Here is a 15,187-nt window from a genome sequence, read left to right as displayed (position 1 = left end):
GAAGGACCAGAAAGTAGCTCCTATAGTTGGGATAAGGTAGGAAAGTGTTGAAATGACTTATTGTAAGAAGAAGGATCCAAGGCGGTTCCCATTCAGGAAATAGTGTCTGCGTCTTTGTGCCTCTGTGTTTTGTGCCAACTAAACTCTGAATCTGTATTTGCTACTCTGGGTCTGTATTTGATCGAGAGTTCTGGAGTTCTGGAGTTCTGGTTTTGCAGTTGCTCCCACCTCGGGATGAGAGGGAGGCTCATGTCTCAGGAGAGACGCAAATTTGAGCGGTAGATGTGCCAGGGGCTCACCGATTACGCTGCCCTAGGAGAGGTGAGAAGGGACTCCAGGGATGCCTGGGAGATTCCCGTCTGGGTGCCAGTGAGGATTCAGTGATTCTCTTGGATTGGAGAAAAGACCCGCTTTTCTGGCTGTCTGTTTTTCCAGAGTGGTCTTTGTCTGTGTGTCTTAGGTCTTTGTTTTTTGTTACTTGTGACTTTGACAATGGGAAGATTCTGGTTAGGAAGGAGGAATGCTGTGGAATCCGCTCCTCTTAATCTGTCTTTGGTGAGGTCATGGAAGCTCCCATCTGAATCAGTTCAGTTTTTGTGACAATCTTGCGGTGGTCACTTGTTTTTTGTTTTTGTGCTTTTGCTTTTCTGTCTGTTAATCTTTGGATTGTCTTTCTGTGTGACTGAATGCTTTTGTCCTTTTCGGTGGACCTCTATTTTATGGACTCTCTTCTTGTTTTCTCACCATCCCACTTGAGATGCTAGTTAGTAGCTGTTACAGGAAATCTATATGCTCACATGAGGCATGTGCTTTAGAAGCAAGAATTTCATGTTTGCCCTGGCTTCCATCGGGATAGGTGTGGGAATAGGCTTGATTTCTATTGCAAATGATGTAATATTGCATATGTTAGTACTCCTAACACTTCTTGGGACTGTGCCTTAAGGATTACAACCTGTATAAGTTTAGAAGTTCTAAAAGTCAGTCATGACCTTTGTGTGTAGGTTCAGATAGTGTCCAGATTGGAATCCTGATGCTAAAGACTTAGTAAGACACAAAAGAGAGTTGAGAATTACTTAGGGCTATTTTTAGGCTGAATCTAGGTGCTGCAAGGGCAGCTACAAGACATCTGCTGTTGCCCTGCAACACAAGGCTTACGGAGAATTCAGAATTGCCATTGACTTAGATATAGAAAGAGTAAAAAAGACTTTTTAGCTGACCTCCAAGAATCCCTAACCCCCCTCTCAGAGATAGTCCTTCAGAATAAGAGAAGATTAATTTGACCTGATATTCCTTAAAGAAGGAGGTCTGTGTGTTACACTAAAAGAAAAATGTTGCTTCTATGTAGACCATTCAGGAGTAATTAAAGACTCTGTGAGTAAACTTTTAGAAAAGTTACACAAAAGACAGAGAGACAGAGACCATCAGGGATGGTTCGAGAGCTGGTTTAATAGCTCTCCTTGGATGACTACTCTGATAACTTCCCTTATGGGACCCTTCTTAATTTTGCTTCTGTTTCTGATTATAGGTTCATGTGTGTTAAATAAGCTAGCTACCTTCATTAGAGAAAGAGTAAGTGCTGTTCAGATTTTGATGTTACGTCAGCAATGTCATGTTTTAATTTAGTTCTATGATTAGAACTAGCCACTAGAAGAAGTGGGGAATGAAAGGTAGAAGTTTTAAAGTTGCCTCCCGCCACTAGACAAAGGTTCAGAGTAGAAAAAAAAAAAAGAAAACCAAAACCAAAACCAAAAAAAAAAAAATATATATATATATATATATGGTTAGGCCCTGGATTGTATGTTCCAGGAAGCTTCTCCTAGGGCTATAGAATGGGTAATTCACATCAGTCGGTTTGACAACTCTCTCCCAGGAACTAGCTGACCATAAAGTTAGATTAAAATCTTAGAGAACAGTCTTGAGAAGCCGGAAGCTTCTCCCAGGAAAAAGCAGACCATAAAGTTAAATAATCTTGAGAAACAGGAAGCTCCTCCTTGTGATTTTTCACTGGTATTCTTGACATTTTCCAATGATGTCCTTACTACCTCCTTTTCCCCAACAGCTGTTTTTTGGCAGTAATATCCTCTTTACTTGATACATTTACCTGCCTCCTCAACAAGGGTCCTTCCCACCTATCGCTTGCTGGTTGCACAAATCATACATCTTGGAAGAGAACAGTCCCATAAGCTCTTTGGAAAGGACTCCGATGCTTTAATCTTACCCTGTAGCCCCTCCCAAGTCTCTTGGCTCAGTCAACAGGTAGATGAATGGACAATTAGCTGCATTGCCTTTCAGGGTAAGAGAGATAATCATTACTCCTCAGATAAGTTGATACAGTTTTTTTCACAAAATTGCAGTCCCAGTGGTCTTTCCAAAGGTAATACGTGATCACCCTATGTCAGGAGTCCATTTATCTTACAGACAGCTCCTCTAATGGACAAGCCACATTTTTCACTGATGGTCAAATACAACAGTTCTCTACCCCTTTAGATTCTGCTCAGCTGTTGGAGCTTCAAGCTATCCTCGCAGTATTTCATGCGCTGCCTGAAGCACCCTTTAACCTGTATACGGATAGTTCATATCTTGCCTTTTCTATCCCCCGGTTAGAAACAGTGCCCTATATTCAGCCTACCACCAGTGCTGCCCCCCTGTTTGCCACCTTACAAAAGTATATTCAGAGGCATTCTTGCCCCTTCTTTGTGGGACACATTCGAGCACATACCGGATTGCCAGGCCCCTTGGCTGATGGTAATGATGCCGTTGATCACCTCACCTGGCTCGTGGCCTTGGCCCAGGGGGCCTTCTCTATGCCCCTTAAACTTGCCCAAAAAGCACATGACTTATATCACCTTAATGCACAAACCCTTAGGATTAAATATAAGATTACCCGTGAACAGGCTCGCAAAATACTCTGTAGTTGCAAAGGCTGCGTGACCCTACTGCCTAACCCCCACCTAGGGGTCAACCCCCGTGGGCTGGTTCCTAGAGAGCTCTGGCAAATGGATGTCACCCATCTACCCTCCTTTGGTAAATTAATATATATTCCTGTCACCATTGATACCCTTAGCGGCTTTATCTATGCATCCCTGCAGACAGGGGAAGCCACCAAATTTGTTATAAGTCATGTTCTGGCTTGCGTCACAGTTTTACCTCAACCTAAGATTATTAAACAGATAATGGACCTTGATATACTAGCTCTAATTTTAAAGACTTTTGTTCCCAACTCAGAATTAAACATGTCATGGGCATTCCTTATAATCCTCAGGGACAAGGTATAGTTGAAAGAACTCACCAAATCCTTAAAAATATGATCCATAAATTACAGTCAAATGGGGGAATAATATTCCCCCTCCTCGGTAATCACAAAAATTTAATAAATCATGTACTCTTTGTCCTTAACTACATATACAAAGATGGAAAACTGCAGTAGATCGCCTGTGGCACCCCCATAATTCTTATGATTATGCACCAGTCCTATGGAAGGACCCATTAACATCCCAATGATATGGCCCTGATCTGGTCCTCATTTGGGGACATGGATCAGCCTCCATTTATGATTCAAAGACTGAGGGGACCCGTTGGCTACCCGAGCACCTTGTTAGGGCCCTTAACCCACCCAGGGGACAACCCTGAGGAAAAGTCTAACTATGCTTAATTACAGACCATGCTGACCAGGGGAACCTTCATCTGGATCCTTGGAAGCATCATCACGTCTGCCCTTGCTACATAGCCTCATCAGATCTTCAACTATACCTGGGTGATTCTTAATGGCACCAGAGATGTGGTGTCTGCCAACTCCACCATTGCTGCACGAGTTCCCTGGACCAATTTTGAGTTCCTGCAGTTCTGGGAAAGAGGCAACCTGTCACTGCTGTGACTCTTGCAGTACTTCTAGGCCTGTCAGCTGTGGGGACAGGAACTGGGGTTGCCTACCTGATCACCTCCCAACAGAGTTATCATCAGCTCAGTGCCACCATAGACAAGGACATCAGTGAGCTATAACAAGGAATAACCTATATTAAAGACTCAGTTGCTTCCTTGGCTGAGGTTGCTCTACAAAATAGAAGGGGTTTAGATCTTCTCTTTCTCCAACAGGGAGGGCTCTGTGCGGCCCTCAAGGAGTGTTGCTTTTATGCTGATAAGACAGGATTAGTAGAAAACAGCCTAGAAAAGTAAGAGAAAGTCTACAAAAGAGACAAAGAGAAAGAGAAAAGAGTGAAGCTTGGTATAAAAATTGGTTTTCTGCCTCTCCCCTGCTCACCACTCTTCTACCCAGTATCCTGGGTCCCTTTATAGGACTCCTGCTACTCGTCTACTTTGGCCCATGGGTGCTTAAAAGTTAAATGATTTTATCAAGGCCCAGGTGGATTCAGCTACCAACAGGTCTCAGTCCATTACCACTGCCTCCATTGTGAGGAGGCTGAGACAACCGGGGAGTGTGATACTCCCCTTGGGTTGCCAACGGCTGGCCTGGACTTCTCCACCCTAAATACAACCTATAACTCAGGCTGGAAAATCAGTCACTGGTGGAAGCCTCAATGATGGGAATATTATGGTGCCACATACCAGGTGCACACCTCACCGCTGTGAAGTAACCCTATGACACGATAAGCACGGGTCCATGATCTGGGTTTCCCATTCTCACAAAACACACACGGATAGTCCAGAATGGTTTGTTAAAGCATAAGATTGTTCCTAGCCATTGGGGTGCAGTCCTAACTGCAAGAGTGGCTCAACATGGCCGGGCTGAGCACTCTGTGAGACATGTTTGAACTATCTCAGGCCACTACTTCCACCCTGGCGGATATAATGAAACCTAAGTGAGAGTGCCAGACGTGGGGGCAACCTGTGTAGACTACGACAGTGGGCTTCACCGACCAGGTGCTGGTTGTGGATGCACACCATATAGACAGAACTTCTTCCCACTGATAGTTAAGGAAAGGTGGAGATGTCGGGGACCAGACATCTGAACTAAGCAAAGCTAGAGCCCTGCCCTGAGCAGATTCCTGAGAAGGGCTTGACCTTTCAAAGAACTTCTCCCCAGAAGACTGTTGCCTCATTGTCTAAGGAGAATATCTTGCAGTTTAATGATTTCTCTTATGTTTTTGGGCACTTCCCAGTACTCCCCCGCCCTAAGCTTCAGTTCCTGCTTCAATTCCTGCTTCAGATCTTTAAATGCTGTACATTCCTCTCAATAAACGAGACCTTGACAACAGAACCTTGCTTGGTCTCCTTCTTTTCTCCCCCCCTTGACTCTGAGGTAGCACATCTTCGGGACCCTGAATAACTGACCTGCTGGATGGGTCAGTTTGACAAAAGATATTTCAAGGAAGTCACCGTTTAAGACATGGTTAGTGAGAGCTGGTTTTATTCAGATTTACAGTGAAATTTGGGAGCAAAAAATAATACAGAGCATAAATATTTGAAAAACATTTTGCTGTTTAACAAGAAAAAGGAAAGCTTTAATATCAACAGAAAGTACTTTCTAAGACCATAGTAGAGCGTTGGAAACAACCTTTCGTTGGATGAAGGCCATGATGCTTTGAGCTTATTTAAAATATTTTATTTGAAGACAGAAACTCCAAGGAATTTTGGTGATACAAAGTAGCCCAGGGGAGTATTCTTCTGAACTCAGCCATCTACACACTCAGAAACCACTGTGGTTATAGTCTGATTGGGTCTACTGGCCAAGCAAGCTTTGGCCATTCATCTCATTCACATATCTACACATGGCTAGTTTTGTAGCCATCCAGAAAGACTGGAGCTACTGTGGATGCCAGCATCATCTTCATTTCAAAGGAAGTTTTGCAAACATGTAGCAGTTCTTAATAATGCTGATGTACCCCTAAGGATCAGAAGCATGAAGTTATGACAGTGAAGACTTCACAATCTCACATTTCACCACCATGTATACTGGAAGGCAGACATGGAACAATGGATTTTAATTTTTTTCTTTCACTGACTTTCCATCTTGTTTGTAAGTCTTATCATTACTTAATGTACTACATAATTCAGAAGTGCAAATAGGACCATAAATAGCCAAATAGGCAACAATAATCTCCAACATCTTCCTGTATTAGTGATTTTTATATTTAAAATGGCTAAGATGTTTGATGTCTCTGAATGAGACATAACTAAAGCATTCATTACGAGTTATGGAGCTCTCGTCCATGACATCATAATAAAAAATTCTGGGGAGTTTTTCAGTTTGTCTATTCAGTTACAATTAGTTTTATGAGCAATAGTACAAAAGATTTTCATCTTCTTGTTGAACATCAGACTTCTATGATATCACTGAATTTAATGATCTCTAGAGCTACTTCATAACATTTACAATATCAGGCTTTTTATTGATTCTTTCACGAATTGTACATGCTTGACCTTTGAGTCTAGCACTTTATGGTTCTAATATTCCAAATTCTCACTTAATTATAAAAGTTCTCTTCAAATCTCACATTCTCTTCCTTCTTTATACTGTTTCTATTGAAAATTTGAGAAAGACTGAGTTTTAGTCCTCAGGTTATTTTCTTTCCTGAGCCAAATTTTTATATGTAATGTAACATGGTAAAAGAGCCTTTGTGGATATGATTAAGATTGCTGAATAATTGAGCATAAGGTAAATACACTCTGCTGATTTATCTGAGTAAACTTCATACAATCACACAATTCCTTCCAAGCATAAATCTTGCCAGGTGGAAGCTGACAATATACAGAGGGGACATCAGACTGATCTTTGCACAGAGGAGACATTTTTTGCACAAAGAACCTGATACCTCTCATTGTCACTGAAGTGAACAACAGTGTAAAATCCACAGGCACTGGGAGGCAGGAGCAAGTTAGAATTGACAGTCAGAACACTCTTGTTTGATGGAAATGTAAGGGTTTTTTCTCGTGTAAACACTAGGGTCACTGGTATTTTCTTATTTCTTTTTCCATAGCAGTAATGAGTCCTCCTATCTCATAGCCGCCATTTTATCTTCAATAGAATAGATGGCAAGAACTTACTGACTCTTGGTATTCAGATTGTTTCTAGGAACATGCCTTGGCCATCAATAGAGTGAGACATCATCCTACAGTGTTTTCAGAGAGTGGCATATTACCCTGGCATAATTGGTTCACAGACAAAATGGAATTAATACTATCTAAATGTGATCCTCAAGAAAATGAAAAGACCTTCTCTTTGCCAACTCAGCGTATGCCAGCGACAGAACAAGCAATGTATATTGCTTAAACATGCTGTCACTTTACTGCTGCTTCTATTTATAGAGTCACAGAATCATGAGTTTGTGTAAAAAGTAGGAAATTTAGAGAATACAGATTATAATTGGCATTGCGAAGAACACGAATTAGTATCCTAAAAGCATAAAACTCATAAATAATCAAATCAACATGACAAAATTCACAGAATTTCAATTGCTCTGGAGTGCTTTCCTGTCCAGTAACCCTTTTAATACAGAAGAGAAACCAAAGGTACTGGGCATGTCTTTTGAAAAACAGTGAGCATTGAACAACAATTACAATCTATGGTGGAAGGGACAGACTTAAGGAAGAGCAAGTTCTTGATCATCAGTTTTCTACATGATATGAGTCAATCCCTGAAGCTCAGAGACTCTCAATTAACCTTATTCAAAGTACATGTAATATAAATCAAATCCAAGAAATGAGGGAGAAAAGTTTTAAAAAATGACTACTTTCTCATCTGAAATCACAACTTCCTTAACTAGGAAATATTTCTTGCATAAATATTTTGGAGGTACCATTTTGTGTCTTCAATCTTATCAGGGAATTCACTGACAAGCATTGTTCTAGTAAATATTAATAATAGACAAACTAACCCATGCTATTGCTGGTACCGGTGGGCCACATGGCATCTGTGGGGCATTTTCATCTCAATCAGTAAAACGTCTCAACCTGACTTACTAAGTTTCCAATTTCCATGCCACACTGCAGCCGACTACTCTCTGGCCTTGCAGCTATCTTGGCTGCCAGGGCTAGCCCTATCAGCAGCCACCTATCTAGTTCCCAAGGGCCTTGCCAGTCCCATACAGAGACCATCCCATGGCTCTCTTGCTGTGGAGTCTGCTCACATTCCCAGCAACCAAGTAAAATCAAAACTAAATTAGCTTGTAATTTTTCGATCAGATGTATATCAGTAAATTCTCACCCCACAAAACATCTATACAATAAACTCAGACAATTAATATTGACATAAACTGCCCATTTAATAAGACAAATTGTCCTATAAAAATCCATCTCTTAGGAAATATTCATAGCTACCTGTGGCTCTTTAAGGCTACACAGATCTGGGTCGTCCTTTCTGTCCTCCATCTTGGTTCTTTTCCTTCTCCTCCCTCTCTCCAAAACTCTTTTCCTGCCTTACTATTTCACTGCTGAACCACAAGCCTTGCCTTAGCTTGTGCCTGCCCTGCATATAGGCATCAATCCACAAAGCATAATTAACTTAATCTAACAGTCTTTCAGCATGCTTAAGAAGGATTCTTGCAACTGCTTCTGCACCTAACTTATGAGTTACTTCTCTCATTGCTGTGACAAATTTGATTTATCTATCTATCTATCTATCTATCTATCTATCTATCTATCTAATATATCTATATATCTACATATCTATCTCTATCTATCTATCTATCTAACTATATCTATATCTATATCTACATCTATATATCTATATCTATATCTATCTATCTATCTATCTCTCTCTATATATATATATATATATATATATATATATATAGAGAGAGAGAGAGAGATTTAAAAAGTTTATCTTGGCTTAAAGTTTGACAAGAAATATAGAGGGACTGAAGAGAAAACATGTGTTGCCTACTCTGAAGCCCTCGATTCCATCCTTGAAAGATGACTGGTAAAAGGAGAGAATTGTATCCTTGCATGTTGGATTCTGATACCCACATGCAAGTCCTGATGTAGAGTTCCTCACACAAACACGCACACACACACACACACACACACACACCCCAAATGCATACATCAGAACAAGTGAAGTAAAGTTTTAAAAAATATAAAGTAGTTAAGGTCTGCGATAGTAGGAAGTGTGAGAGGTAGAAGCGTAAGGCAGTTGTTCCCATTATTTCTTAGTCAGGAAAAAGAGAAAAAATATCTATTGACACTAAGGCAATTTACTCTTTTCCTTTTTTTAATTTAGTTTAGGTAACTAGTGAGCAACTGAGTGTCATCCCGATTTCAAAAGGACATGTCTTTGCTCTTCAATTGAATGGCTTTAGAAAGACCCTTAAAAACACACAAGGGCTTGTGTGACTCAGATCCAGTGAGGATAACAAATTATTCCACCCCCTTGAGGAAAACATGAATTCCTTATTTTAAGCCTCCAGTGCACTGCTTGCACTAAATTCTGTCTTCTACCATCACAATGCTCTTCTTCATCTCACTCCAAAACACCTCATATTTCAGTTCTTCCAGTTGTTCCTAAGAACTGGTACTGAAAAGTCTCATGATATGTCAGAGTTCAGTATCCTCTCTAATAATCCTCATACTAGCCTATTAATCTTTGTCCCATGTACCAAGTACTTTGTGTCCTGCCAAAATTTTGTAATTATGTTGATCTTCACAACTGTCTGTGATTTCAGAATAAAGGAGACTTTTGAAAAAAATTGTCTCTTCAAAATATATTAAAAACAGATTTTGGAGTTGCCTCACTTCAGGGATCTGAATCTCCCTCCATCTCTAAGCAATACAGGCAGAATAATTCCACCCTGTGTGTGTGGATTAAGCTGGACTTTGTGCCCTGTGTTTGGGAAAAAGCAAGATTACTTAGTTTTCTGCTCTTTTAATAAACTTTTAAAGACTGTCATTTTTTCTAATACTCTTTTCTGTTTGTCTGTATAGCCTAGTGATTTCTAGGCTAAACAAATCCATTCTAGGAATAATTGTGCATTAGTCATTGATTTGGGGTCCTTAAATATACATTAATTTTAAATAAATTTCACTTTAGGATGACATTGGGCAAATGTCATTGATTCCACATAATCACATCTTGAAATGAGGCTTCCTGCACCCTAGGAAAGGAATTCTTACTACCAAATAATGTGCTAGCAGAGGTCAAAAGGGAGTGTTGAATCCTCTAGAACTAGAGTTCCAGGTGATTGTGAGCGGCTGTATGTAGGTGCTGAGCAGAGCTCCCTGGTGTTCTACATTTTCATCTTTGAGCCTTGTCTCTCTTCCTCTCTAGATCACTACTCCTGAAATGAGTGGGGCATGTGTAGGTCTTACTTGCAACTAACTACAGCCTGAAGCTTAGAAGATCTGGTTCATAGTATACAAAAAATAAATGATAGTTGAAAGCATGGTGGAGATAATTTCTACAAATATGTTAATGCATGTATTTAAAATAAAAAACTATTTATTGCTCATGTATCAAATTCAAGAAACTATTTTGTTATCTGGAGTTACTAGAATGAAAAATCAAACAAAGGCCTCGGGTCACACATACCTCCTGTAAACACATTCTCTATCATCAAATTTTTAAATTGTGGATTGAAAGTGGAAGCATCTTGAAAACTCTATATATTATTAATAAATAAGCAAACTGAAATATGAAATGACATAAATGTGATTGACATATGCTTAATTTCTATGTCAATCCTCAAAAGGATGCTTCAATAAAGAGAATAGCTCTTTTCCAAGCTGTGAATCAAGAATTAAAACTATTGCCATTTTCAGTTTAAGCAGTTAAACTTGTAGTTCCCAAAAATAAAGTTTTATTATTGTATATTTGGTGCATCGTGTTTGCATATTAGTCTGACTATGACCAGCTGATACTTTAACTTGCCTGTCTTCTATTATGCATGGAATCTTGTTCTCTTCTTTTTCATCAATGGGATCTAATCCCTGTGTTCTCATGTAACATGCCATCAAAAACAAACATATTTCTCTTTTGTATTCTAATTACCACTTTTGAACATATTTCTAATGTTATTTTATTTAAGGAATATTAAAGTATTAAAATGTCTTATTAATTAGTATATTTGTCATTTATAATCAAAGCCAAACTATTATTCTCTTGAATTCAAATAACCATAGAGACTAAATTCACTGAGTAGATTCTTACATGTTTAATGCCAGAGAATGTGATTGAGAAATATTAATTAGAAAAGATAGAGGTAAGACTAAAGTCATATTATGTGTTAAGGAGTGTGGCTAAATAGACATTTCAGCAAAACAATAGCTCTGTGGAAGAAAGTTTTTATTATGTGACCATTGTCAAGGGTTGAACTCACAGTAAGTTTTCAGGGGGTCTAGAATACAGGGAAGCTGGGAAAAATAGAGTTCTATTAGTCCAGTTGTAGGACTGGATTTATAAATGGAATTCAAGCAGCTACCATATGTTATAAAATGTTAGATTAAAATAAATAATTTTTACATTTAAAACTTATTAAAAGTCTCCAAACCAAAAATAGTCCAGGACCAGATGGGTTTAGTGCAGAGTTCTATCAGACCTTTGTAGAAGACCTCACACCAATACTGTCCAAAATATTCACAAAATAAAGACAGACAAAGCACTACTCAATTCCTTCTAGAAAGCCACAATTACGCTTATACCTAAACTACAGAAAGACCCAACAAAGAAAGAGAACTTCAGACCAATTTCCCTTATATTGATGCAAAAATACTCAACAAAATTCTTGCAAACCGAATCCAAGAACACATCAAAATGATTATCCATCATGGTCAAGTAGGGTTCATCCTAGGGTTGCAGGGATGTTTCAATATATGGAAATGCATCAATGTAATCCACTTTATAAACAAACTCAAAGAAAAAAAACCAACATGATCATTTCATTAAATGCTGAGAAAGCATTTGACAAAATTCAGCACCCCTCATGATAAAAGTCCTAGAAAGATCAGGAAGTCAAGGCCCATACCAAAACATAGTAAAAGCAATATACAGCAAACAAGTAGCTAACATTAAACTAAATAGAAACTTGAAGCAATACCACTAAAATCAGGGACTAGACAAGGCTGCCCACTCTCTCCCTATTTATTCAATGTAGTACTCCAAGTCCTAGCCAGAACAGTCAGACAACAAAAGGAGGTAAGTCAAAGGATACCAATTGGAAATGAAGAAGTCAAAATATCATTATTTGCAGATGATATGATAGTATACTTAAGTGACCCCAAAGGTTCCACCAGAGAAATACTTAACCCGATAAACAACTTCAGCAAAGTGTCGCGGTGTAAAATTAACTCAAACAAATCAGTTACCTTCCTTTACTCGAAGGATAAACAGGCTGAGAAAGAAATTAGGGAAATGACACCCTTCATAATAAGCCCAAATAATGTAAAATACCTCGGTGTCACTCTAACTAAGCAACTGAAATATCTGTCTGACAAGAACTTCATGTCTCTGAGGAAAGAAATTGTAAAAGATCTCAAAATATGGAAAGACCTCCCATACTCATGGATTGGCAGGATTAATATAGTAAAGTGGCCATTTTGCCAAAAGCTATCTACATATTCAGTGCAATCACCATCAAAATTCCAACTCAATTCTTCATAGAGTTAGAAAGACCAATTTGCAAATTCATTTGGACAAAATCCCAGGATATCTAAAGCTATACTCAACAATGAAAGAACTTTTGGGGTAATCATCATCCCTGACCTCAAGCAGTATTATAGAGCAGTAGTAATAAAAACTGTATTGTATTGGTACAGAGACAGGCAGGTAGATCAATAGAATAGAATTGAAGACCCAGAAATGAACCCACATACCTATGTGTATTTATGCGTGTATGTGTGTGTATGTGTGTTCACCATTTAGAGGTGAACATTCTTCAGGCTCTTAATATCTTCTGATAAGAATAAAATACACATTGAGTTAACTGCTTAGTTTTTCTAGAGCCCTTTCTTCATTCCTTCCTATGAGTAATGATAGCAGTTCCTGCAAAACAGCAGAGACTGGGGAATGAACTGATACCTGGGGTACAACTAATGAACACAACTCCATATTGTGAATTAGGACAAATGTCCATGATTTTCACTGATCATACACAAAGGATTTGAATTACTTTCTATCCCTCTTTTTCCTCGCATATGCAGCTAAATCTTACTACTTATTAATAATTCATGTCAGACCTAGTAAACATTCTGGCCATTTCTCACCACTGGAATCTGCAATTCTCATTAAAAAAACTTTAATGCTGTTATAACTTTGACTTTAAATCTTTTGCACCAAAAACCTTTAGATAGTACCATCAACATATAGTGCCTCATATCATTATTATATCATTATTGCATATATGTTTTTCACAGTAGAATATACCTACCTGCCAAGATCATTGTTAATATGATTTATAAAATACCAGTACTTACTTTTAACCCTCCAGGTACTTTAAGAATATTATACAAATGGATTGTAATTTTTATTCCTCTGTCTGTATATTTTGCATCAAGACAAGTTTTACCTTTCATTTTATTCCTCACTCCATTTATGAACTATCTTATCCAAACAAGCTTCCTTGGCAAAGTGTTCCAGGAATTTTTCTGAGGACAAATTTTGAAACTTACTCTGTATTCTTGAGATTTCAACCCAGTATTACCAGAAAGAGTTTCTGTAAGAGCTTTAAGAAAAATGATGTAATTTTAGTTCTGACATCTGGCATAGCCAGTTTCTTGTTTGGTGCTAGTTCTCATTACACTACCATAAATGTCATTATAGACATTATGCAGTCACCTGAATTATGAAATAATATGGTGACAAAAGGTATTTTGGCTGGTAGAAAATGCAGTTTTGTTCAACACCCTTATCTTTACCTAAAAGCTGGCCAGGAAAAAGTTTTATTTCAATTGTAAGAAAAAGTATCTGGTTGTGAGATCTGTTAAAACTACGAATTTACACATGGAATTCACTGCTAAAGACTGAAAGAGATATAACCTAGTTCTAATTATCTTGATCAACTCTGAAAGTCATATTAAGGAGCTCTACCATATCTAGTCTCTTAAGAAAATTATTGAATCCATTGGTTTTCTTGTTACTCTCTTAAGAACAAAACCTAATGTCCTTTACTCTAGAGAAATCCTCAGCCACTCTCTATCAGTGTTCATGCTTAGTAATATCAGATTCTTGTTTCTTTGGTATTTGTATGCAAGGAATTTTAAAGATCACAGGCCTTTTCTCATTTTTGCAATACAAATTGAGTTTGGAGTTTTGTTGTGTAATGTTATCTTCCAAATAGGATCCATGATGTAAAACAGCATTTGGAATAAGTGGAGAAATGGAACTGCAACTGAGCATTCAGTACTCAATAGTCATTGTACTGAGGATATTCTAGTGATGATAACTGTGAAGTCAGACTGGAGAATACTGACATTTATTTTTACCACAATTGTCAGACATTAAATAAACTCTAAAAGACTGTAAAAGAATGGAATAAAAGGTATTGGGCTTCTGTTTATTTAGTGGGTATTTGCTGTCAGTTACTATGAACTCAAAATAGAGTAAGGATTATTTGTTGTAAAAATATAAAAAATAAAACAGTCTTTTATTCCCACTAGGTCTACACTGCACTGCCCCATGATATCTGATAGACATAGTAAAACTCAGTCAGGAAAGTGTCTCACCTGCTCTGCTCCATCCCATATCACACTGCCAAAGGCCTCTCTCTGAGCCTGGCAGCAATCTGTCTACCTATCTAGTTCCCAAGGCAGGTTTCCATGCCAGAAACACACATCCCAATTCTGTGGTGGCCCAGTGTTTCCAGCTGCCGCACACTTTTCTACACTCAAACCGTCACATAAAAGAACACACAACACAATAACGTTTGACCCAATTGATAAGAAATAATTGCCCACCTAAACATACAAAGCCCAATACACATCCATCTTTTAAGAACATTAATACAACTCCATTGCGTAGATGTACCACATTTTCTGTATCAATTCCTCTGTTGAAGGACACCAGGGTGCTTTCCAGCTTCTGACTATTATAAATAAGGCTGCTATGAACATAGTGCATGTGTCCTAGTTGTATGCTGGAACATCAATTGGGTATATGCCCAGGAGTGGTTTACCTGGGTTCTTGGTATATCTAATTATTTGATCTTAGACATTCTGACTGGTTTGAGCTGGATTCTCAAGGTTGTTTTGATTTGCATTTCCCTGATGACTAAGGACATTGAACATTTCTTTAGGTACTTCTCAG

General features: G+C 38.4%; 1 protein-coding gene across 8 annotated transcripts in view; it reads left to right on the top strand.

The window, feature by feature from the left end:
* LOC134479989 (uncharacterized) overlaps positions 1-15,187 on the top strand; it is a 164,902-nt gene that overhangs the window by 77,772 nt on the left and 71,943 nt on the right. For 5 of the 8 annotated variants that reach the window (XR_015627042.1, XR_015627041.1, XM_087563995.1 and 2 more), the window contains one exon: positions 3,659-5,213. The exons of 2 other annotated variants lie outside the window; for them this stretch is intronic. Coding sequence is in view for 3 of the 6 variants with exons in the window: in XM_087563995.1 (XP_087420121.1) it covers positions 3,659-3,668 (10 nt within the window). In the remaining 3 variants the exon portion in view is untranslated. Of the gene's footprint in view, positions 1-3,658; positions 5,215-15,187 lie in introns of those variants that run through there. One more of the 8 variants, XR_015627039.1, reaches the window with a different exon arrangement.

This window comes from Rattus norvegicus, chromosome 8 (assembly GCF_021556685.1).
Source record: "Rattus norvegicus strain SHRSP/BbbUtx chromosome 8, alternate assembly SHRSP_T2T, whole genome shotgun sequence".
Lineage (NCBI taxonomy): Eukaryota > Metazoa > Chordata > Mammalia > Rodentia > Muridae > Rattus > Rattus norvegicus.
Note: the sequence above shows the minus strand (reverse complement) of the source record. Positions and strands in the feature narration are given on the sequence as shown.